The sequence below is a fragment of the Nicotiana tabacum genome, chromosome 17, assembly GCF_000715075.1.
Source record: "Nicotiana tabacum cultivar K326 chromosome 17, ASM71507v2, whole genome shotgun sequence".
Classification (NCBI taxonomy): Eukaryota; Viridiplantae; Streptophyta; class Magnoliopsida; order Solanales; family Solanaceae; genus Nicotiana; species Nicotiana tabacum.
This window is the reverse complement of record NC_134096.1, coordinates 64,974,308-64,997,500: the sequence shown is the minus strand read 5'-3', so window position 1 is coordinate 64,997,500 and position 23,193 is coordinate 64,974,308. Positions and strand designations below refer to the sequence as shown.

The 23,193-nt window shown below is 34.9% G+C and overlaps 1 protein-coding gene and 1 long non-coding RNA gene across 2 annotated transcripts; one reads left to right on the top strand and one right to left on the bottom strand.

Moving 5' to 3' along the window:
• Positions 1-3,370: 3,370 nt before the first annotated feature.
• Positions 3,371-7,033, top strand: LOC107807919 (hypersensitive-induced response protein 1-like). The gene is made up of 6 exons (XM_016632376.2): positions 3,371-3,510; positions 3,871-4,068; positions 5,091-5,211; positions 5,405-5,496; positions 5,582-5,678; positions 6,399-7,033. The coding sequence occupies exons 2-6, from the start codon at positions 3,880-3,882 to the stop codon at positions 6,770-6,772; spliced, it is 873 nt and encodes a 290-aa protein (XP_016487862.1). The 5' UTR covers positions 3,371-3,510; positions 3,871-3,879; the 3' UTR covers positions 6,773-7,033.
• A 1,481-nt stretch (positions 7,034-8,514) lies between these two features.
• Positions 8,515-14,861, bottom strand: LOC107807917 (uncharacterized). The gene is made up of 9 exons (XR_001653025.2): positions 14,559-14,861; positions 14,400-14,464; positions 14,251-14,308; positions 13,984-14,079; positions 11,628-11,729; positions 11,203-11,286; positions 9,093-9,260; positions 8,867-9,002; positions 8,515-8,784 (listed from the first exon to the last, which is right to left on the bottom strand). It is a non-coding gene; the product is annotated as an uncharacterized LOC107807917 (long non-coding RNA).
• Positions 14,862-23,193: the final 8,332 nt, after the last annotated feature.

Sequence of the window (23,193 nt, the reverse complement as noted above, 5' to 3'; positions counted from 1 at the left end):
ATCCTCCTTGGACATGCGGTTGAGGCCTATCCTTCCGAGCTTCCACTTGGTAGTTCCCAAGGTATTTCGCTGCTTGGATCGCCTTAGGTAAAGCATCTACCCTTTGTCTTTGCATCTCCATACGAGCATAAAGTTTCAAATCTTCCAGGAATGTGAAGAGTTTGTCTTTGTACCCCATGTCCTGTATGTTCTACATAAGTGCGGAGAATTCTCGCACGTAATCTCGGATTGACTTGGCCTGGCGGAGCTCCTGGAGCTTTCGCCGCGTATTGTACTCAATAATTTTAGGAAAAAATTGTAAGTGTATGGCTGTATTTAGGTCTCCTCATGTCTCAATAGTATCTTTACCAGCCCTGATGGCGTCGTACTTCACCCGCCACCAGAGTTTAGCATCACCCTGAAGATACATGACAGCAATTGCTACCTTTTTTGCTTCTTCTAACTTCGTACGACATCGAAGTACTGTTCGATGTCAAAGATAAAGCTGTCCACTTCTTTGGCATTTCGAGCACCATTGTAGGGCTTTGGTTCAGGAATCTTCAACTTTTGTGGCACATGGGCTAGGTTCACAGCACCCTCGATGTAGTTTCCGCCTCCTCGAAGTTGGCCTTGTAACACAACGTTGACAATATTGAGTTGGCCCATCAAGTTGTCTATGGTTTGCTACATGGCAGTCACCATGTCTGCCTCTTGTGTCCTATAGGCTAAATCCTCGGTCCGCTCTTATTGGATCCCCTAGAATTTACTGAAAATTTTGGCTGCCTCTATTGTTTCCGTTTGCCGGTCTCCTTTAGAGTCGCGACTGGTGTTTGCAATGTCTCCTTCGCCCTGCCGCATCCTGCGGTCCAGGTCGTCCAACCTTTGCACTAGGCTGGTTCTTAGATCAGGCACCGTACTCGTGATGGATCGTAATACGTTAACCATCTCGTCAAGGGCCACAATGTTTTCCCCGTGATTCACCATGGTCAGAAATAGAGGCAATGATAATGTGTTCCCTCGTCCGATGTTGAGCCTAGGCTCTGATACCAATTGTTACGCGGCGCATTCCTAAGGAGTCTTAGAAGGGCGACGTAAGGCTAAGAAATCGATGTCCGTGCAGTTACTATCCGCCAATTGGGGTCCCCTCTGTATGCTGGACGTGACTGTTAGTGCAACACGGAAAAACCGATGTCAAGAGCAATTGAGAGAACAAAAAATGAGAATGAAAGAAAGCTTGATTGTATTAATGAAAGCTATTACAAAAAGGTAACAACGATGTCCAGGGGAAGAGACACCAATACAGAGAATTATTTGCTTGCTTGAAAGTTTGACTACTTGATCCCCCTAATAATGCTTAAAAAATAAACCAAAGTTACAGGACTTGACATAAATAAGCTAGAGAATCATAATGGAAATACAGGAAGTAAAACTACTCTATATTTACAACAAAAAGGACTTAGATTCCTAAAAAGTAAAAACAAGTCAGTTGGCGGCAACTTTTCCTTTAGCATCATGGTCTGCGCGCGCGGAGCTGGTACAAGGCATGGGTTGATTGCGCTGACAACGAGTGTGCGCTGGGGTACAGCCTGCCGAGAGGCATTGTTGGTATCTGCCTGCGGCTGGGCGCTGGCGAGGGCTATTGATGGAGCGACATAGGCACGTGTGCGCTTGTCACTTGGCGCGACCAAGACCACGAGGCCGTCCATGGCGCTAGGCGTTGGGAGGCTTACCAGGACGTCATGGGGCGCGTCCAAGGGGTCATGGTACATGACTGGAAAGCCGCCCATGACAACAAATGCATTATTGGTTATGGTTGGCATTCTACATGTGTACAACTGTATACAATCTGCATTGTGACTCTTGTGAACATTTCAATATTTTTATACTCCCCTCGTCTCAAAACGTCATTGCAAACAATTCTGTAACGAAGGTTTTCTTTCGAAAATATTTTGAACTATACAAAACTGTGGTATATAGAACTTTCTTTGTCTTTTTGTTGGAATTATTTTTATTAATCATGGGTTTTATAAGGTTTTTTAGAGTTTTTGACTTGTCCCTTATCTTTGAGGGTAGGTCTATTTTGGTCCCTCAAATATAACACTGGGCATATTTAATCTCTTAAGTATGCTAAAGTGGAACACCTTTAGTCTCACCGACACAATATGTTCAAAAACTAATGGTGTTACCCAACTCTGATTCATGAAATAAATCTTCTGCTCTGAAGCAAAATGTTTTCTCTCCTTTTATTGGATAACGCAAATTATCACTTTAATTCCTCATTTTTAGATAATGTCTTCTAAAATTTTGACCTTGAAAATATCCCCTTATGTGCCAGTTTTCAATGAGAAAATGATATTGTATAGCCGCTGTAAAAATAATAGCCGAAAAAATATATAAAATTTATGTATGTTTTTGTATATATATATACATTTAAAACTTTTAGTTGATTTTTTCAAAAAGAAAAGTTAAAATTTGAAAAAAATAGAGCTGCGAAGATCACTTCTAGGCATATTATTGAAGCAAACGAATAATCAGGTTGTACTATCACTTTTAGCCGGTGGCAGAAACTATTTATATAAAGTTGGTATATTTTTTGTATATTAACATACAAAAAAAAAATAATAAAAATAAATAAATATATATATACAAAAAATATATAAATTTTATATATTTTTTCGGCTATTATTTTTACAACGGCTATACAATGTCATTTTCTCATTGAAAACTGGCACAGAAAGGGATATTTTCAAGGTCAAAATTTTAGAAGACATTATCTAAAAATGAGGAATTAAAGTGATAATTTGCGTTATCCAATAAAAGGAGAGAAAACGTTTTGTTTCAGAGCAGAAGATTTGCTTCATGAATCAGAGTTGGGTAACACCGTTAGTTTTTGAACACATTGTGTCAGTGAGACTAAAGGTGCTCCACTTTAGCATACTTAAGGGACTAAATATGCTCATGGCTATATTTGAGGAACCAAAATAGACCTACCCTCAAAGATAAGGGACAATATTGGCCAAAAACTAAGGTTTTTTTACTATAAACTTGTGAGTTATAGCATATTTTAATGTAACTTTAAATAGTACTTAATGTTTATTTTAGAAGAAATTGACCAATGATTTTTGTATAATCTTATTCCTCTCCTGTTTGGCCAAACTTTTATCTTATAAAAGTGCTCACTAAAAAAAAAGCCACTTATTTTAGTGAATTACTATTTGTTTTGAGGCAGGAAAGTATGTTACGATGTTTCTAAGTACATAAATAAAATATATTTTAAAAAATTAAGAAAATCATGAAGAGTAGCTGCAGGAAAAAGTAAACGCATTGATCATAATGCAAATGCAATACTCGTTAATTTTTATTGTGGTGTATATAAATTAGATTTTCGCTTTCCAAAGTCCATCTCCTGAGGTCAGAGGTTGCTGGACATCGAGCCATATTTAACCCCCTCAACCCCACCCCAAACGAAACACCCACCTCGTGTGTCTGTTTGCAGCGAACGAATTGATCTCTGCAAAAATATAATCTAAGGTATGTTCCATCCTGCTAATCTGGGCAATTCAATCTTCTATCTATTTCTCAACCATACTTGAGAAATTACTAACATTAAATACCCAATTAAGTTTGATGCCTAATGTAGCATAACTTTTGCAATTGCATTTTTTTCTTTAAAAGGAAAAAAAGTAAAGCACTTGATTATTGATTCTGTAACATAGGTCAAGATACCATATGAACTTATGTGACTGCTTGTATGTAGCATAACATGTTTGGTTGTTCATTAATTGTTGAAAAACAAAAAAGATTGCTCTTTTATCTTCTTCTTTTTGGTTTGTTTGTTTGTTTTGAAATCTTGAATTCTTTGTTCCTCTTCTTGAAATTGTTGGGAAATAGAGAAAGACAATGGGGAATTTGCTTGGCTGTGTACAAGTGGACCAATCCACTGTGGCTATAAAGGAGAGATTTGGCAAGTTTAATGATGTGCTTGAGCCTGGATGTCATTTCTTGCCATGGTGTATAGGCAGCCAGATTGCTGGATACCTTACTTTAAGGTTGCAGCAGCTTGATGTGCGATGCGAGACAAAGTCAAAGGTGGGTAAATTAATATGATTTGGTGTAAACACTCATTGTGGATAAGTTTTTGCCGTTAAAGGTATTAGCTTTTTGTTAAATGCCAATTGTTTTTCCAACGATACTTTTTCACTTTTTCATTAGTTCATTACTATCATAACATGGAATGGAAGTTCTCCAGTCTGCCACCTAAATCGCTTAGCATATGGCTTGAAATAGCAGTTTTCCCTTAATTCTTAGATAATCAGTTCATGTTACCATAACATAACATACTTTGGCTTTTCAAAATTTCAAAGTTTTGACTTTTTGTTTAACTTTTAACTAGTAAGAATCAGTAAAAGGTTATCAAACCAAGAGGTTAGAAGTTCAATCACCAAGCGAGCAAAGTTGGAACGAGCCACTGTATAGATGGTTGTGGGGAATTACCATATCAAAACAAAAATGTAAAAGATTGTTGAACTATTAATGCAAAGATGATGTTATGTTAATAAATTTGTATTGTCTTGATCATCTCCCTTCTTCTTCTTCTTCTGTTGCTTTTTGTAACTTATTTTACCTCCCCTTACCCAGGGGAAAAAGTGGTTTCTACGTTTTTCTTGGTGACTCGAACCCTCCAACCCAATGGTTGAAGGTGGAGGTGTTCCACCACTAAAAAACACTTGTCCTTGTATCGTCTTCTCTGTTTTTGTGTTTCATGTTTACTGAGCCAAGTAGTCTTCAAGAGCACAAGCAACTACTTCAGTTAACTTGGATTTCAATAGATTATGAGCAGATAATTGGTATGGTAGTAGAATCTAAAATGGTTCTTGCTAGACTGCTAGTTCACACTTTATAGCACACGTCTGTCTGTCTGTCTTTGTTCACCTTTGTAAACATTTAGGTTCTGGCTTCAATCAAGTGAAAGGACATCATGTGAACCACCATATTAAATCATGGTAATCTAATATGGACTATCTCTCAACTGTGCGCAATGACCGTAATCTACAGCATGTCCTTTTCCTTTGTCATGATTTAATGGTTAAAATCCTTCATTTATTGTGCAGGATAATGTATTTGTAACTGTTGTTGCTTCAATTCAATATCGTGCTCTGGCTGATAAAGCTACTGATGCTTTTTACAAGCTTAGTAATACTCGATCCCAGATTCAAGCCTATGTGTTTGATGGTATGAAAATATGAATCTCTTAGATCTTTCTCTCTCACAATGGAAAATAAAAAGCGATAGTAATATCTAAAGGTTCTGTGTGCTGCAATTGCACGAGCTGGTGATTTGAGTTTTGACGAGCACAATACTTGATGTTCTCTTGTTTGAACTTATTATTTCCTTCCATATAATGGCCTCTCTCATCACTGTACAGTTATCAGAGCTAGTGTTCCAAAGCTAAATCTGGATGATGTCTTTGAGCAGAAGAATCAAATTGCTAAGGCAGTGGAGGATGAACTTGAAAAGGTAAATCATGCCCATCATAAACAGTATTAGCAAAATGACAAGCAATGATGGTCATTGTACTCATCTTCCTTTGGATGATATGTAGGCAATGTCTGCTTATGGATATGAGATTGTTCAGACACTCATAGTTGATATAGAGCCAGATGAACATGTCAAGCGAGCTATGAATGAAATCAATGCAGGTATCATATAACCTTTTCCTTAAGCTAGTTTGATGTAGGTAACACATCCTTTCTCTTTATCTAATAGCAGTAATTCATTATATGTGAAAGTTCTCTGGTGATTTATAAATAACTGATGAAATTAAGTGTGATCAGGTCTGTGAACCTAAGTAGCAATTTCAGAATTGTGGAGGGACCGGGATGTAAAAAGCATGAAAGATAAAAAGATAACTTGGGATTGACTAAAATACTTATTATGGTGGAATATTACTAAGCAGAGGACACATGAACCCAGATAAAAGAATATGGATAATGGAGTAGAGGAAGGATTTGGCCTCTTAGATGTGCAAATTGTACCATGGCTGTCTCCTTTTCTTTGGGAGAATCAAACATTTAGCTTATGTGTATCTCAAGCTTGCTCATAACTCTCATGTGAAGCATGAGAACATGATCAAGCTCAGTCTTTCGCTACTCATGTTCCCCACCTTTATTTGCTTTCAAAAGGGCCTAAAGTGTATGATGATCGATTTCCGAAATATTTAAGTATAAAGAAAATGGCCTCTTGGTGTTTTCAAGAAAAGATCTCACTCGAAAGGAGAATAAATACTATTGTAGCTAGGTTTTGTTGACTACATTGGACTATGTCAAGCAATTCATTTCTATTTTATCCATAATCTAAGGCCGGATGTAGTAATATTTTGAGCTTCAAGCTAATCGTCGGTTTACATCAAACTATGGCAGCTGCAAGAATGAGAGTAGCTGCCAATGAGAAAGCAGAAGCTGAAAAAATTGTCCAGATTAAACGAGCTGAGGGTGATGCTGAGGCTAAGTACCTGGCGGGGCTTGGGGTTGCTAGACAACGCCAGGCCATTGTGGATGGTTTAAGGGACAGTGTTCTCGGCTTCTCAAGTAATGTCCCAGGAACGAGTGCCAAGGACGTCTTGGACATGGTCCTCATCACTCAATATTTTGACACCATGAAGGAAATTGGCGCCACATCTAAATCCTCAGCAGTCTTTATCCCACATGGACCTGGAGCTGTTAGTGACATTGCAGGGCAGATTCGACATGGATTGCTCCAAGGTTCAACTGTCCAGCAACAAAATCTTGTATAAATGCGTTTCACCATGTCTCGTGTGCTTGTGTTTTGTATGTAATGTTTCTTCTTGATGTGATCGTGATGGCCATTATTGTTCATTATACATGTGTAATTAGATGCAGTTTTAAAGTCTCAGTGTTCGTCTGTCTAAAAGTCAGGTTTTAATGATTCGTTCACATATTACTACGTACCAGAGAGCTTAGGCTGTGGAAGAGAGCAGATCTATGATGCCAAAGAATTGTAAACTAAAGGTTGAATTAGTGATCTTTTACTTGACATATCCCGAAGCTGATCCAAATTGTCTACATCGGGAACATCCTGTTCTCTAGAGTCGGTCTTTCCTTTCAGGCAGCAGCTGGGAGCACAATGTTACACGAGTTCTACATCACGAAATCACATAGATCTGAAAACCAACACTGCGCGTTGATAGAAAGATTACCTACAATTGGTGTTTACACTAATCCGATGAATACATAACATGTGTTTTCATTTTCACTAAACTGTAATTAGTTAATACATATTTTCATAGATTGAGGTAAATACATACTTCTGCTTTCACATTTTCACTAAACCATAATTTAGTTATTACACATTTTCACCTCAATCTATTAGTTAATGGTAAATTAATATGATTTGGTGTAAATACTGGTGCAAGTAATTTTTTTATTAGGCACCACCCTAAAGAATCTTAGTTGCTTCAAATTTCCTCTGTTCTCAATCGCAACCTACCTTTCAATTTCAAAAAACAGAGAAACTGAAAAGGAAGTCACAAATTACTAGTAATCCATAGTTTTCTCTTGGCGTTTATACGCATTTTCGACTTAATTCTTTCAGTTTCATGTCATTTTAACAAGTTTTTCGTTGCTAATGAACGTTGAATTTGGACAATTGATGTTTTGTTGTTTGTTGTTTTTGAGTTGCTTTCCTCATGCAGTCGCATATTAGTATTATTATTGAAAAATGTAGTGACTGATTCCCACTGAAATGGAAAATTGGTATTATTTCAACAAAGTCTATCACACGTGCAACACTTGTTCGCATGTAGAAGTGCTAATAGCTGGCCAAACCATAGTATCTGAATTAAGATAACTCAGGAAAAGGAGCAGAGTAATATCGCTCAAAAATATTTAGCAAGAAAACTGGATTAAGAAATAAATGATTCAAGTGACAAAGTGAAAACAACTAAACACGTGTTATCATGTAAATGGTCAGTAAAATATATTATTTACTCCCTAACTTTTAAGAAATTGAGAATACCAATCTTCCCTGGTCTAAATGCGACTGCTTCTATTGCTTGTATTCAAAGTGTATTTAGGATCTTGGCACAATTCAGCTTCCATTCCCAACATCTATCTTGTATCCCAAATCGTTTTCCTATTTTCTTTTTCAAAATTGTCTAATATCAATTAGACGAAGTGTTTGGCAATGCTAGAATACTTTTGATAGACGTGATTAATAACGTTCATACAATAAATTTTCTGTTGGCCTCACCTAATTATACTCTATATGAGTGCTGCTACTGTTCTCAAATTAAGTGAAAGATTTGGAAGTGTTGAACCAAAAAAAAAAAACTTGCAAATTGAATTTCAAAAAAGAAAAAAGAAAAAAGAAGAAAAAGATAGAAGTCTGATCAATAGTGAAGAAAACTGTAGGCTGACATATTAACTTTCACATCTTCGGCAGATTATAATAATCTACTTTACTCACTGGCACCTTCACATCCAAAACCAACATAGAAAGTCAGGGGAAGCACATCCGTGAACTTGAACTTTGGGTTTGCATAACATAACATATTATTTCAGTTTCTAAAGAGAAGTACTATTAGTTTTTGTTGAATACTGGATCATGTCCACCAGCTAGTTAACAAACGAAAGTTCCAAGTCGAAACCAATACATAACTGCTCGGATTACAAGAAGACTACTAAGGAACTACCAAGAGATGCCACTAGTTGAGTATCCAGAGAGGTTCACGAATCTTCAAGCAATTTGAGATTTTTGGCGCTCATACTGATTAATAGGCTCTTCCACCTGTAGACACAAAAAAAGTGACAAGATTGATTTTCAGCATTGTGAAATATAACCAAGTTCCTCTGGAGAAATTGATGCATACCATGCTTGCTTTCCTCTTGCGCTTATCTTGACTGGACCTGCTACAGTTAACTGTCTCAAACTCATTACATTTGTTGGTGCTTCCATATGATTTTCCATTCTCATTTCCAGGTACAAAACTCACTAGAAGCTATGGGCTGCAAAATGTCTGTATGTTAAGAATTATTCTTGCAGAATTATCAGTAACAAACTTTTCAGATTAATGACAAATTCACGAGTGAACCAACCTCAGGTCTGCTTGTTGGTGTGTTTCCATGGTTCCTTCTCTTTGAGACCGTTTGATCGCTTCAAGGCAGAGCCATTCTGGTATGCATCAGATTTGCCTCTTGTGCGTGTGAGATCTGATCCAATTGATTGCAGAGCACCACAAGTGGATAAATCTGTAGGATGGTTTTCTGCGAGTACCAAAGCTGTCTTAGCTTTTGTGATATTAATCTTGATGACAACCACAAAGTGAATTGGAAGAAGTGAAGTGTCTAAAAGTTAAATTGAACAATTCCCAAGAAATTATTGTCAAAACAACTGTGGACAGCTAAATTTTTCGAGGGTTTTCAGCAGTTCATGCAATAAAATCGACATCAGATAAAATAGGTGATGGTACTCAACAAATATGAAAGGGGCACATGCTATGTATTCAATCATGTAAAAATAACTTCGCAGAAAACGACAACAGCAAAAAGAACACATGCTTTCATCTATTAATTGTCTTTAAAACAAGGCACCTCCAGGTGGACATGATCATAGTTAAAAGTACTAAAGAGATGAGAATTTTTATATAAAGATGATAAACCAAGAGGTTGGTCTGTTTCCTTCCTTGGGGTATCGATGCCTTTTGAAATGTATGTATGTATGTGTGTGTATATATATATATATATATATATATATATATACAGAACTTAATTATGCAAAAAATATTCAGCCACAACTTGCCATTCAAAAGAGCAAGGACATTAACACCAAGGACTAACTTAGGATGATTTCTTTACTCCGGCATTATTACTATAGCACGTAAATAGCTTCTTATACACTGAAACACCCATGCAACTTGCTGAACAGAAGCATAGTAATCAAAAGGAATAAAGAGAGAAGAACTGAGCAACAAAAGAGATGAACTTAGCTGATTGAGTTTCTCAGAACCATACTTAGTTATAATGAAGAAAAGAAAATATTTCTCATGACTCGTTTTTCTTTTTAATAAAGATGATTAAATTTTATTGATATGATGTGTGATGGGAGAATTTGACGTACAAGATGTATACAATAAGGGTGTGTTTTTGGTATGAAGTAAAATGTTTTCCTGAAAAAATATTTTCTTGGAAAATAAGTGATTTTCTTACTTATTTTCTGGTGTTTGGTTACTTAGCAATATATATAAATATATATTGGAAAATATATAGTCTAAGTAAATATTATGGGAGACGAAATAGTGAGGGCGGGGGAGGAGCGGGGTGATAGGGGTGGGACATGGGCAGGGGAAAGGGGCTAGGAGAGGAGTGGATGGTGCGTCGGGGACTGTGAATTGGTTGGGGAAGGGGAGATTTGCCGGGGAGGGGGTTGGATGGTGGGCGGGGGTGTGGATCGGGGGTGGTCAGGTGGAGGTCGGGTTCTGGGTTCCGGGGTGGCGAGGGTGTGAATTGGAGGGTGCGTGTGGGGGTGAATGTGGGGGTGGGAAAAGTTAAAAGAGGGTTTTGGAAACTATTTCAATCCTTTTTGTAGGGGACTCATTTTCCTCCAAATATTTAAGCCAATTAAACATAGAAAAGTTGGAAAACATTCTTTCATACCATACACACCCTAAATAGAGAATCCTATTATAGAAATGTGATTCTTCATAAAGAGTATCCAATCATCTACACCTATTGGAATATTACATATGCTCCAAATGTGCATCAAAATAAAAAGTATTCCTCTGATTTCTACATAGGAGTTTTTAGTTCCTCCAAATACTCTTCTAATCCTCTTTTTTCAAGTTCTCCATGTCAGAAATAAAAGTGCAACCATCCATATTACTCAAAAGGTTTTTTACAGAGAGTAATGTTAAAGTGAGAAGAAATCAATAAGATAAACGAAATGGTCAATACCACACATTCAGAGCCACTAATAACTTCTTCAGATATGAACCACAATTAGCACACACTTTTATCCATTCAGAGTGATGATTTCTTCATATTGAACAATAAAATGCATTCAAATGACAGTCGTCAGAATCAACATTGCTTCAGAATGAGAAGGTAGCAAATAATCTACACTACAGATGCAACTTGAATACACTAAATAAAGAAATCTCAAGACAAGAATGTAAACAGTAAAAGAAGGTCCATCCTTTAAAGATAATACCTTGCGATTCTTCAGCCTCAGCCCCATATCCATAAACTTCTCTTGGAGAATTTTGATATCCGAACTTATAGAACCTATCTCATCCTGGTAGATAAAACAGTGAAATATCAAGTTTGATGACAGAAGAAACAGGAAAGTGGATCATGAGGATGTTAAATGGTTCTTCTTAAATTTCTTCCGGTTTCTTCTATGTATGATGAGAGAAAGTGGAGACACAGAGAAATCCTCACAGTGATATTGTCCCCACCTCTCCCCCCAAAAAATCCAAGTCATCCCAGGGTGTGAGCATGAATGACACTAAGCAATTTTTAACTGACATAGTAACAAGGTGACCTGCTTGTACCACTTATCAATCATATCATCTTGGTAATTTAAAGCCTGATTCACTGCTGATCACTTTGATATTGATAGAAATTAGAAAGTACCTGAAATCCACTGAGAAGGGTCTCCATTTGGAATAGGATCATGTCACAATCACGAATTTGATCATGAAGCGAGACTAGATTATCACTTTCCTTTATGTAATCCTGTTGATTTGATAAAACAGCACATATCATTATAAACAGGGGCTCTTTATCAGAAGTTTTCAAGGCACTCACCAAGAAACCTAGCACATAAGTACAAACTAAATGCATATATCAAATCATCATTTGTTTGGACAAGTCCGTATATCATATCATCATTAAAACCAAGGTCATTAGGCTACATGAATTTGAGTTGTGACAACCAAATGCACTGCATTGGTTTCTGGAAAGAAATAGGTTTCATTAGCTCTCCCGGATTAGTGGTTCGACACTGATCACAGACCAACATCAAACCAAAGAAACATTTGTAAATTCTGAGGCACATGGGAAATGAGTACAAACACAAGTCCTTTATGTGTCTCAGGTTGAGCTATACGTTCAACCCAGGTACGTTTAGTAAATCTCATCTGTGAACATAAGCCCATTCTTTTGGAGTATAGAAATGGGGAAAGAAATGGCTCTTGTTTTAAACTTGAGAACTGGTGGTTAGATGCTCTCAAAAAGCATTGGAAAGAAAAAGGAGGAAGAGAGTATGTCAGAAGAAATAAGGATGAAATCAATTGTACTGGGTAATTGGAAGAGCTAGCAAAAGCTAAAGAGACTTACTGGAAACAAAAGTCCAAATGCTTGTGGTGTCAATATGGTGACAAGAACACAAGGCTTTTTCCAGAAAATGGTCAATGCAAATAAAAGGGTGAATATGATTAAAACAATGATGGTAGAACGGATCATGCTAGATGATGCATACAATGAAAGCAGAATTCTGGGATTTCATGAAAAATATATGCAGAAGAGGAATATTTTGACAGGAGACTCATTGGGGTGACTGAGGAAGCTAATGAATGGTTGCAAAGACCTTTCAATAAGATGAGATAGAGAAAATCAGAAAATGATAGAGAGTATGTGAAGGGAAAAAAGGCCCTGGCCTGATGGTTGTTGAATATCATTTTCCCAAATATGCTGGCATTTGGTAAAATTCGAATGTATCAATGCAATAGAACTCTTCCACCAAAAAAACTGTTTCTGAAAGGAGATTAAATGTCACGATTATAGCATTAATTCCAAATAAGAAAAGGGCATAGAGCTAAAGGACTATAGGCCTATAATCTTAGTGCATGGAATACATAAGATCATAACCAAAGAAATGGCTGAAAGGCTGAAAAAGAACATTGGATATTTAATATCAGAGTCCCAAATGGCTTTTGTTGCAGGCAGGCAGAAAACCAATGTAGTAGCTTGCATGCTTGGATATGAGAATTAAATAAAAGAAACCAGGGATCATTTGGAAACTAGATACTGAGAAGGCCTAGTTGACCTTTTTCAGCTTTCTCTTCATTCTAGTAATGCAATCAGCGGAATGCTTAATTGCAGCGACCTAAGGATAAGTTAATGGTTTTAAAGTCAGAAGTAACAGAGACGCTTTATCTTTTTCACATATATTAAATGCTGACAATACCATGGTATTTTGTGACGCAGAGGAGAGCCAAGTAAGGTATTTGAGACAGTTTCAGGATTGCATGTAAACCTAACTAAAAGTTGTGTGTATCCAGTAAATGAGGTAGCATATTTTGTAGCAACTGGTCGATATTTTTTGGGGTTGCAGAATTGTTTCCTTCCCATCTACTTACTTGGATCTTCTTGTAAGTCAAAACACAATCTGTTTGCTGTGTCGCGGCTAGTAACTGAGAAGCTTGAAAAAAGACTATCACTTGGAAACATCAGTATTTATCTTTAGCTGGTAGAATGACTTCAATTAACAGTGTTTTGGTAGACTTCCAATTTATAATATGTCTCTTTTTCCCTTGCCAAGTAAGGCGGAGAATAAAGTTATATAAGAAAAACTTTTTACCAGAAGGAAATAGTCAGAAGAAGTTTCATTCAAATCAGATGGGGGTTACAATATGAGGGCGATTAGGTATAGAAAATTTTGAAGTTGAAAAACAGAAGTTTATTATATAAAAGTTGTGGAGACACAACCAGGAAGACAGAGTATTATGGAAGAAGCTGTTCCATGCTAAATATGGAAAAATGACCATTTCAGCAGTCCGTATATTAGAAACCTATAGACCGGATTCAAAACAAAACCCCGACTATGCTATTGTTTAATGAAAATACCTTACAATAATAGAATAAAGAAATAAAGATTTGGAAAGCGTAATGCATGATAATATTAATCATCCAAAGAGGAATAACTTGAAATTGCAAGTTATTAATACAGAAAGAAAGAACGGTGGTAATGTGTTTTAGTAAAGCAAACCTGGATAGAATCCAATTCAACTTGCCGCAAATTGTTTTCAACACCCTTAGTGTATTCCCGCAATGTTGTACCTTTAGAGAGTATGTTTGCAACAACCTTCAACGTACAAAATAAGCAAAATTTAGACCCAACAATAGTGTCCCTAAAGCTATGCCTCAAAAAGGGAATAAAAATTGTACTAAATTGTAAAAAAATAGCAAACTTTAATTCAATAAAATTCTGACTATTATTAAGATTGAAGTAACATAAGCTTATGAGAATTCTTACATCATCAGTATTACATTCTTGTAACTCCTCCTCAAGTCCCTCGAGGGATATATCATCGCTGGAGAAGAAAAAAATTATGTCCTAAATTGCCTTATATATAGAGGACCGAGAATTAAAAAAGAACAAGCATTATAGCAAAATTAGCAAACCTGGCAGTTTCATCCTCAACATTCAAATCGCCAACGAAGGATTACGGCCCATTATTTGCATCGGCCTAAAATACACAGATGTAAGGCGACACAAAGATATGAAAATGTGCGCATAATAAAAGCGTGAAACTTTCTGGGGAAAATGAGAAGAGAAGTTACCGATGTGTGGGTAGTCAGCTCTGCCATAGCAAGTTGAGCAATTTTGACAACTTTTCAACTGATCTACAGAGTGAAGCTATCTAAGATTGAGCTAGATCAAGCATTTCTATATTCATAAACGAACCACCAAATAAGAAGTTCCCCTGATGCTGTCCTGGTGACGATCTAGGGTTCAACCAGAGTGTTTCCGACTTCCTTTATGTGCAGGGAAGGGTACAATCTGTAATGCGTACAGTACAGGTACGTTTTCAATTCAAATACAGGTAAATTGAATGTTAACACGGGTGATTTTGTCTCCAAACCAAGTTAATTACCAACAACACCCTGCTATAAAATTCATCAATCTATTGATAAAAATAAAATGATGATAAGATAATAGATATATTTTCTATTTATAAAACTTTTCACTAACCTATGATATTATACTCAGTCTTCTCTTAATTTGTACTATTTGTAACAAGTGTTAGTTTTGTAGTTTTAAATAATATAGCGAATTAACATGTTAACGGAATATTAACTCTTAGATGTTGAATAACCAGAAAAAAGGTCTTCATACGCACATCCATCGAGATCTCCTTCGTATTTGAGTCTCGCAATGAAATGTGATCAAAACGAAAACTAAATCAACTAAATGCTAAAAGTTGCATTCAAAATCATACAAGAAAATGATAAGGTTGACAAAATTCGTCTTATCACCAATATCATCAATTTATCTTAGAAAAGAGAATGACAAATAATAAAAATAATGATAATAATTAAGTTTTATTTTGAAGTAAATACATATAATATAACCTAGTGTTTTCAAGTTTGCTTATGCGGGTTACGATTATTGATTTGTAGGTGTTATTTTTTAAGGGTTGTGATGGCTAGTAAGGATATAAAGTAGGCTAATTAATTGATACAATATACACATATTATTAATCAAGTACTTGATCTAACCGTTTTTGTTATCCTTAAAAATCATGAGAGCTGGACATATCTTTGTAAAGTTTGTAACTTCTTCATAACCTTTTTTTTTTTAATTTGTATATTTTCATTCCTAAAGGTATTTAATATCAATGATTATTTTGACATCTCTTTCTTTCAAATGAAGAAATGCATAAAAAATAATATCGAGATCATACTCATCTCGATTTTTTAATCTCCAAAATAGACTAACGGAAGATATTAATCTAGAATCTTATTATTATGGTAGTTGTCTATGAATACTAAATTAAACCAGCATATGCAAGGGAACAAAATCCAAAATGGTACTTCAATAGCTACCATTGACACAAAATGGCCCTCCGATCCAATCATATTATATCTAATAGCCCAAAATGTCTATTTTGTATATTTTTATATAGTGACAGTTTAATTTATATATTTGTTATATAGTGACAGTCTATTTTGTATAGTGACAATCTATTTTGTATATATTTTGTATAGTGACAGTCTATTTAGTATATATTTTGTATAGTGATAATTTATTTTGTATATATTTTGTATAGTGATAGTCTATTGTATATAAATTATATAGTGACAGTCTATTTAGTATATTTTTGTATAGTGACAATCTATTTTGTATATATTTTGTATAGTGACAATCTATTTAGTATATCTTTTGTATAATGACAGTCCATTTTTGTATATATTTTGTATAGTGACAGTCTATTGTATATAAATTGTATAGTGACAGTCTATTTTGTATAATTTTTGTATAGTGACATTCTATTTTGTATATATTTTGTAATATACTAATATTCAAATCTATTTTTACCGAAAAAATACATAAATATCCATGTAAATATATACTAATGGTGGGCCTGAAATTGTGATTCTCATCAAAATCAACTAATGACATATATGTGGAAATTTATTTGGTGAAAATCAAAGGATTTCCCCAGCAAAGAAAGTTAGCCCAAAAAAAAAAATGAGGCAATAACAGAGAGCTTGAGATTTTTATTCAAAGGGTGATTGCCCCTCTCTATTTAGCCAATGATTTTTCTTTTCCACTTTTAAAATAAAATCAACATCCCTTGAATTCCTGGAAATACGTGCTACTATACAGTCATTTCTTTAGCATCAATCAACAACAACAGCCAGATCTTCATTTCTTTAGCATCAATCAACAACAACAGCCAGATCTCTCTTTCTCTGTCTTTGTTTCTGTGATTTTAGTTCCTCTTTTTTGGTACATAACAATTGAGGCAGTGATGATATTTTATCCGAATTTTGGGCTAACTGGATCGGGCATAGAGACTATCCGACCCGTATCTTGGCCTGGCAAATCACCGGACGACCGGCAATTCAAAGATTTTTACTTTACATGCAATCGATGATTTTGCAGCCATGGCATGGTCGCCTCTCTTTTTCGCGATCTGTCTTTGCAGATCTGAGCCTCTTAGTTTAAGTACTTTAAATCCTAAAACTTCTTGTTCTTTGAATTTCAACTAAATTTTGTACTTTTAAGTGTTAGCTTAAGCATTAGACCAAAAGAATGAGGATTTTGAGGAAGATTGAGCTCTTTTATGGTATGGTTATGATACTTTGAAGTCAAAAGTCAAAAGGAGTTGCCGGAGAATCGTCGGAGCAACGACTCAAGATAATAGCAAAGACGGAGGAAGAGAGTTTAAACTCTAATTCCAAGTCTTTGGCTGAACAACGGCGACATCCGCTTGCCGAAGTAGTGGGGGAGTGGCGGTGGTGTCAGGACACTCTTAAGGAGACTAAAGCTGGGGATACAACTATGCAAGTACTTGTGGGTCAGATGTATAATTACTTTTGAGCTAGCCACTAGCATTACTTTTGGGTTATAAAATATATATTATAATTTTGGGCTACCGGATATTAAAAATTTGGCCCGAACGGCTATAAATGAATTTTGCTCTAAATTAAACCAGCATATGCAAGGGAACAAAATCCAAAATGGTACTTCAATAGCTACCAAGTAATATAAGTTACTACATTTAATAAAAGTAGTCAATAATCTTAGACAACAAAAAATTACGGACATATAAAAAAAATTACATCCTTAGAGTTTTTCAGCCACAGACAAAATGCTGCCAATCAAAGCTCATAGAGAGGAAAAAAAAAGAAGTGGTAGAAATTTACCTTAAGCATTTTCTCGAGCAATTAGAAGTTTAATGTCAAAGAAGGAATTACACAATTTTTGTGAGAAGTGAAGGATTGTAGACGAGATTTTGTGATGTGAAGTTTGCGCCCGAAAAATCCAAGAACTAACCGTTCACTATATATGCATGAAAAGACAACGGTTGGGACAATATTTTCTTTTACTAATCTGAAACATTTGAAGATACACAACCCTTCAAGAACAATTTCCTCCTTCTTTCTATTTAAATACTATTAATTAATATATTATTAGAATAATTGTTTTTTACATAAGTAGGGGATTTTTAAAAGAATAAAAAAGTAATTTAACTTTTAACTTTAGGGGTTCATGCTTTTAATATAACTAGTTTTAGGGTAGGTGCATTGTACGTGTGAGACGCGTATGTTAGTAAGAAAATTGTATAAGACGAGAATGAAATATGTATAATAGTAATTAATGTCCAGAGTGAAGCTATCTAAGATTGAGCTAGATCAAGCATTTCTATATTCATAAACGAACCACCAAATAAGAAGTTCCCCTGATGCTGTCCTGGTGACGATCTAGGGTTCAACCAGAGTGTTTCCGACTTCCTTTATGTGCAGGGAAGGGTACAATCTGTAATGCGTACAGTACAGGTACGTTTTCAATTCAAATACAGGTAAATTGAATGTTAACACGGGTGATTTTGTCTCCAAACCAAGTTAATTACCAACAACACCCTGCTATAAAATTCATCAATCTTATTGATAAAAATAAAATGATGATAAGATAATAGATATATTTTCTATTTATAAAACTTTTCACTAACATGCGATATTACACTCAGTCTTCCCTTAATTTGAACTATTTGTAACAAGTGTTAGTTTTGTAGTTTTAAATAACATAGTGAATTAACATGTGGACTATTAACTCTTTAAATAACAAAAAAAGGTCTTCATAAGCACATCCATCGAAATCCCCCTGCGTATTTGAGCCTCGCAATGAAACGTGATCAAAACGAAAACTAAATCAACTAAATGCTAAAAGTTGCATTCAAAATTATGCAAGAAAATGATAAGGTTAGATAAAGTTCGTCTGATCACCAATATCGTCAATTTATCTTAGAAAAGAGAATGACAAATAATAAAAATAATGATGATAATTAAGTTTTATTTTGAAGTAAATACATATAATATAACCTAGTGTTTTCAAGTTCGCTTATGGCGGGTTAAGGTTATTGATTTGTAGGTATTATTTTTAAGGGTTGTAATGGCTAGTAAGGATATAAAGTTGGCTAATTAATTGATACAATATACACATATTATTAATCAAGTACTTGATCTAACCGTTTCTGTTATCCTTAAAAATCATGAGAGTTGGACATATCTCTGTAAAGTTTGTAACTTCTTCATAACCTTTTTTTTTTTAATTTGTATATTTTCATTCCTAAAGGTATTTAATATCAATGATTATTTTGACATCTCTTTCTTTCAAATGAAGAAATGCATAAAAAATAATATCGAGATCATACTCATCTCGATTTTTTAATCTCCAAAATAGACTAACGGAAGATATTAATCTAGAATCTTATTATTATGGTAGTTGTCTATGAATACTAAATTAAACCAGCATATGCAAGGGAACAAAATCCAAAATGGTACTTCAATAGCTACCAACTAATATAAGTTACTACATTTAATAAAGGTAGTCAATAACCTTAAACAACAACAAATTACGGACATATAAAAAAAATTACATCCTTATAGTTTTTCAGCCACAGACAATGCTTAGGTAATTTCTTAGCACCAATGCTGCCAATAAAAGCTCCTAGAGAGAGCAAAAAAAGAAGTGATAGAAATTTACCGTAAGCATTTTCTCGAGCAATTAGAAGTTTAATGTCAAAGAAGGAATTACACAAGTTTTGTGAGAAGTGAAGGATTGTAGAAGAGATTTTATGATGTGAAGTTTGCGCCCGAAAAATTCAAGAACTAACCGTTCACTATATATGCATGAAAAGACAACGGTTGGGACAATATTTTCTTTTGAAAATCTGAAGCATTTGAAGATACACAACCCTTCAAGAACAATTTCCTCCTTCTTTCTATTTAAATACTATTAATTAATATATTATTAGAATAATTGTTTTTTACATAAGTAGGGGATTTTTAAAAGAATAAAAAAGTAATTTAACTTTTAACTTTAGGGGTTCATGCTTTTAATATAACTAGTTTTAGGGTAGGTGCATTGTACGTGTGAGACGCGTATGTTAGTAAGAAAATTGTATAAGACGAGAATGAAATATGTATAATAGTAATTAATGTCCAAATAAATTCAATATGCAATTGAAATAAAAATTGAGTGTAATTACATTAATATAATATGTGAATTCAAATATGTTGGATATCTTCTGAACCTTCAAAAGTCAGCACTTTGATTAGTTAAGGTAGTGATATACCATTTGTAATTATAAATAATATATTTTTGTTATAAAATAAATATTATAATTATAAACTAAAGCACCAAAAGAGAAGAAGACAAGAATAGATAAGAGATGCAGAGAGTAGGAGATAACTTTTCGTCTTATTTCAAGTATGATTCTTATTTATATTCCATAGGAGAATAACATCCTATTTATAGGTTACAAATCTCTTCTCAAGTTGCATGTATTAATGAACTCATTCATTTAGTATTGAATTTGCCAAAGACAGTTACGAAGAGAACATCTACATACATTGAAAGTGACATCCATATACATTTGATTTATAACACTTCCCCTTGGATGTCCATAGATAATGTGTCTCGTTAAAATCTTCCTAAAAAACCCTCGATGGAAAAAAGCCTAGTGAATGAAAAAGAGTACACACATCTTGTCATACGCATTGAGTGTTGCCTCATTAAAAATCTTATCAGAAAAATCCAATTGGGACAAAACCTTAGTTAAGGGAAAAATAGTACAACGCGTATTATACTCCCCCTGATAAAAACTTTATTTGATATCTCGGAGACGATGCATTTCAATCTGTCTCTTATTCCAGCTGCTCATTTTCTCCCCCTAATGTTGGGTATACCAATATATATTTCAATCTTCTTTGAGGACTCATCTTTGTGCATTGTGGTGGAGTAATTAGAATATATGTCACACATTCAAATATTCTGAGATGAAAAATATTTGGCTCCTGATCATAAGCCAATTGTAATGGGGAGACTTTATGATAATTTGTGGCCTGATCCATACAAGAGCTGATGCATGCAAATAGCATGACCCCATGTCGAGATGAATTTTTTTGTTATCATAAGCATTGGTCTAGAAATTAATTGGAGGCATTATTTGATCAATAATTCTGTTAGACCATTTTGAGTAAGAACATGAGCAACCAGATGCTCAATTATTATACCAGTTGATATACAATAATTATTAAAGGCATGTGATATAAACTCACTAGCAAGACGAAGTGTCTTAATCACATAATCTGGAAATCATGCTTTTAATCATATTAATGCGGCCAACAACCTCGGGAGTGCCAAATTTCGGGTTGAAAACAAGCACACATGTGACCATCTTGTAGATGCATCTATCAAAATCATATAATATCTAAATGGTCCACATGGAGGGTGTATGGGCCCACATATATCACCCTATATACGTTCCAAAAATGTAGGGGATTCACTCCCAATTTTAATTGTTGATGGTCTAATAATCAGTTTGCATTGAAAACATGCAGTACAAGAGAATTCTTTAGTTTGAAGAATCTTCTGGTTCTTCAATGAATGATCATGTGAATTATAACGATCCGACTTATCATTTTAAGAATTAACGCCTCATTCAACGACTTAAGGTCCCGGTCAACTTCATAATATATATTATGACCCGCGGGTATGGCCGAGTTTGATTTTCAGAAGATTTAGAATTTAATTGAAAGAGAAATTCTTATTTTGAAGCTTAAATGGAAAGAGTTGACCAAAGAGTTGACTTTTGAGCAAACGACCTTGAAATAGAATTTTGATGATGTCAATAACTTCGTATGGTGATTTTGAACTTAGGCGCGTCTTCGAATTTGGATTTGAAAGTCCGTAGGACAATTCGACTAATTTTGGCGAAAGTTAAAAAATAGACGATTTTCGAAAAGTTCGATCGAAGGTTGAATTTTTGATAATGAGGTCGGAATCTGATTCTGGAAATTGAAATAGGTCTGTTATGTCACTTATGACTTGTATGCAAAATTTGAGGTCAATCGGACTTGATTCGGTAGGTTTCGGCATCGAATATTGAAGTTGAAAATTTCATATTAGACTAAAGTTTCAAGTGAGTTCGCACAAGACCTAACTTCAAACGAGCATACCTCTCTTGATATGAAGAGTTATATAGTGTGTTTCCTATCAAAAGAAAGGTCTATGTGTCTAGTTTCCAACGCTTCAAACCGTTAGTCATTTGGACATTCCTACAAGAAGTTATGACTAAATTACCAAAGGTTATCAGAATGCGATTCTGCAACCAATTATGCGACCACTATGCGACCATTATGCGATCACAAAATAGTTATGCGACCGCAAACTGGTCCAGAACAGCCCAGTTATGGGCACTGATTTGTACGGTCTATTGTGCGACCACATAACTGAGTTCGGAGGGTTAATTTTCCTATTTTCATAACCCGACCCCATTTTGATAAATAGGCTTTGGGGTTTATTTTGGGGCAATTATCTGAGGTTTTTTAGAGAAAAGTGAGAGTGTTCTAGAGAGAGGAAGTAGATGAAGTGTTTTGTTCATCAAGATCTTGTCCAAACTTTGAAATCTAATAAGGAAATATCACAAGTTCTTCACCTAAGAGGTAAAGTTCCATACCCTAGTTTTCAATTTTGAATTTGGGTAGAAGATGGTTGATTAGGAGTATGATTCTTGGGTATGAGAGAATTATTTATACATGTATGTACTAATAAGATTTGTGGGAAGATTGTTGGTCTAAAATAAGTAAAGGTTTGGTTGAGGAGTGAAGGAAATCATGTAGAAGAACCTTGTAGACAAATTTACACACCTATTGATTGATAAAATGCTCAAATGAGCTGAAACCATGAAAATCTTCCTAATTATGGTTCACTTTTGTTATGTTTATAAATAGATTGAAGTTGCTAGGATTTTCGGAACCTCGTAGTAGTGTAAGGAAGGCTCAAGAAAGATTGAAGTTCAATTCACGTGAGAAAGCTATTTTGGAATATCGACCTAACTTCAAAAAGGTAAGTGTCTTACTTAACCTCGAGTGGGGGAATTTCCCCTTAGGCATTGAGTCTTATGTGCAATTTGTATAATTAAAAACCATGTACGCGAGGTGACGAGTACGTACTTGGTTTATATGTGCAAATTTTATTGTGTTAAAGTCTTGAGCATATTGTGTAGTAGATTGGATAATTGTTGGCATATATTTAATCATCTATTTGTCGTACTTAAATCCTTGTTGTTGACTCTGTTGTTATATGACAATTTGATATGATTGTTATTTGATTATTTATGAAATTTCGTGAATTTGCTGGTTTGATAATTATTGAAATTTAATTTCATTTTGGATTTTCCCC